General features: G+C 37.8%; 1 protein-coding gene across 1 annotated transcript in view; it reads left to right on the forward strand.

Moving 5' to 3' along the window:
- The window catches only part of CDC27 (cell division cycle 27), a 77,924-nt gene that overhangs the window by 50,084 nt on the left and 24,942 nt on the right, over positions 1-2,898 (forward strand). Inside the window, exon 6 of the mRNA XM_011962568.1 lies at positions 2,500-2,599. Coding sequence (XP_011817958.1) covers positions 2,500-2,599 — 100 coding nt within the window. The remainder of the gene's footprint in view (positions 1-2,499; positions 2,600-2,898) is intronic.

The raw sequence follows: 2,898 nt of genomic DNA on the forward strand, positions 1-2,898 counted from the left end.
AACCTTGTCCAACCATTGAGGAAGTGCCCTTTGGGTACTCTCCTCAGAAACCTGTTTAGTATGAGTTTCTTCACTCTGCCTATTGAAAGTATGAGCTATTCCCAGCTTGGAGTGAGATCTAGTAATTATTCTGTCTACTTCTTTTCAGTAATACTTTCCCCAGCTTTGGGTAGTTTCTGACCAACTGGTTACAAATTTAAGAATTCCTACTACTCTTACATTCAGTAATTTGCTAGAGCACCTCACAGAGTCCAGGAAAGTGCTATACTTAGGATTACAGTTTTATTATAGATGACACAATTAGGAGATCCATAGGATTAGATATGGGAGGGTCTTGATACAGAGCTTTCATGTCTTCTTTGTGGACTCGCCCTCCCAGTGCATCAGTATGTTTACAAACCAAGAATTTTAGCCAAGTTTTGGTGTTCAAAATTTTTATTAGGATTTTTAAATTATGTAGGCATGATTGATGGAATCATTGGCCACATGATTGAACTCAATTTCCTTCCTGGACGAGGTCAGGCTGGTGTTGCTGGCTCAGAGCCCCAGCCCTCTAATCACATGGTTGACTTTTTCTTTTTTGAGACAGTTTCACTCTTGTCGCCCAGGCTGGAATGCAGAGGCACGATCTTGGCTCACTGCAACCTCCACCTCCCAGGTTCAAGTGATTCTCCTGCCTCAGCCTCCTGAGTGACTGGGATTACAGGCACCCGCCATCATGCCCAGCTAATTTTTGTATTTTTGGTAGAGACAGGGTTTCCCCATGTTGGCCAGGATGATCTCGATCTCTTGACTGCGTGATCTGCCTGCCTCTCGGCCTGCCAAAATGCTGGGATTACATGCGTGAGCCACCGCGCCTGGCCACATGACTGACCTTTACAGCATGGCCAGCCCCCGTCCAGAAACTACCTAGGAGTTACTTCATTAGCATAAATTCAGGCAGGGTCCCAGGAGCTCACAATGAATAACAAAGACATCCCTGTCACTTGAGGAATTCCAAGAACTTAGTAGATCTCAGGAGCCTGGGACGTGGACCACACAGATTCTTTATTATTTAACACTCAAACACCTACATTGAGCAGTTTTCAACTGAAGAGTCCAGGGAAGCCCTCTGCAGATCTTTGTAGGTCCCCTCTTTGTAGCTCGTTCTTCTCTCTGGTGCTCTGCCTTCAAATTCTGGCTGCTTTGACTTTTCTCAAATCCTCAACATTTTCTTTTCAACACAGTGGGACCACTGAGCTCTATTTGCATTCTTTTTTCCTGCACGGTGGTCCTAGAGCTGTCCTCAGAAATGTTTTGCCAATTGTCCAGTGTCTGAAAACCATTGTTCCATATATTTGGTTCAGTTTGTAGTTATCTGAAATGGGAGAATAAATGTATTCCATATTACTCTGTCATGACTGGCAGAAGTCTGTTCTTTCTATTTAGAAGTTCTTTTAGAGATTGTTAGAATGGCATAGTACTTTTAGCTAAATCATCCAAAAAGAGGTTGTGTGTCATTTGCTCCACATAAAGTGAAGTCTGATTTTGAACTTTGGAAGCCTTTCGTTATCAAACTCCTAGTTTATCAGATGCAGATTAAAAGGATTCGTGTGTGTGTGTGAGAGACATAGACACACATGCATATATAGAGGTATGTATACATATTATATATATACATATCGTAAAAGATGAAAATATATATCTCTTTTTATTTTCTGAAATTCTTTGACCCAGACTCAGGTAGCTAGTAGGATTTCCCATAAATTATAAAGTTTAGATAGTTTAGTCCGTAAGTTTACCCACTGTCAATTCTCGATTGTTTCAGATTTTAGGTTTGCCTGCTCCTAAGATTGAAATTCTCATATCTCAGGGTTTGCCTTTAAAGTGAAAATGTACAGAGGCTCCTTTTGCTCTAAACAGAATAAACCTTTGATGTAGTTGTTTGAATTTACAGGGAGATGACTTCTCAAATATCATTTGTTCTAGTGGTATTTGTTGACAGATACCCCAGATTTAAGACTGTTTGCCCAACTGTCTTTTCTTTTTTCTCTAATTTGTTGTAGTTGCAAATGAAGGGTAAAAATAATTGATTTATAGATGGGCCTATCATTTATTGATCCAGAATTTTATGAGGATTATTTTTAGTTCAAATTAACAATTTCAGAGAGAGTGAAGATCTGTGCTGTAATCTTTACTATTTTGTAGTAACGAGTCATTTTATTTTTATTTATTTTTTATATGAAGGAAAGTTTATTAAGGAGTACTGACTTATGATCATAAGCTGAAGTCCCACAAGAGGCCGTCTGCAAGCTGAGAAGCAGGAAAGCCAGTCTGAGTTCCTCATTTTTAAATACTGTGTTTTCATAGAGAAACTACAAAAAGAACTGATCAAAATCATCAACTTTAGAGTACTTACATAATTAATGTGTATTTTTAAAATATAGCTGAATTGAAACAACGGTTAATGGTCATAAATCAAGTAAAATATTAATGTCTTCCTTTATAATTTTTTTTTAGTACAACACCTCAGGTATTGAGCCCCACTATTGCATCTCCCCCAAACGCACTGCCTCGAAGAAGTTCACGACTCTTTACTAGTGACAGCTCCACAACCAAGGTAATTTAAAGATTTCTGTATGTCACATTTACTTAATGCTTCCCCTGCTGAAATTTCTGTTCATTGATGACCCCATTCCTAAAAAGTTAATAAAGAGACTATTTCAAATTTAAGAATGTTTTAAGTTAGAGGGACATGTATAATTTTTGTGAAGTTAATTAGTCCTTTGGTAAATATTATATAATATTCTTTTTCAATTAAAAAAATTTTTTTCTCAAGTTAAAAATGACAGGAATAATCTTGAAATGGCAAAATTATAGTAGTGGACAACAGATCAGTAGTTATTAAGAGTTAGGCCT

Source organism: Colobus angolensis, unplaced genomic scaffold, assembly GCF_000951035.1.
Source record: "Colobus angolensis palliatus isolate OR3802 unplaced genomic scaffold, Cang.pa_1.0 Scaffold597, whole genome shotgun sequence".
Taxonomy (NCBI): Eukaryota; Metazoa; Chordata; class Mammalia; order Primates; family Cercopithecidae; genus Colobus; species Colobus angolensis.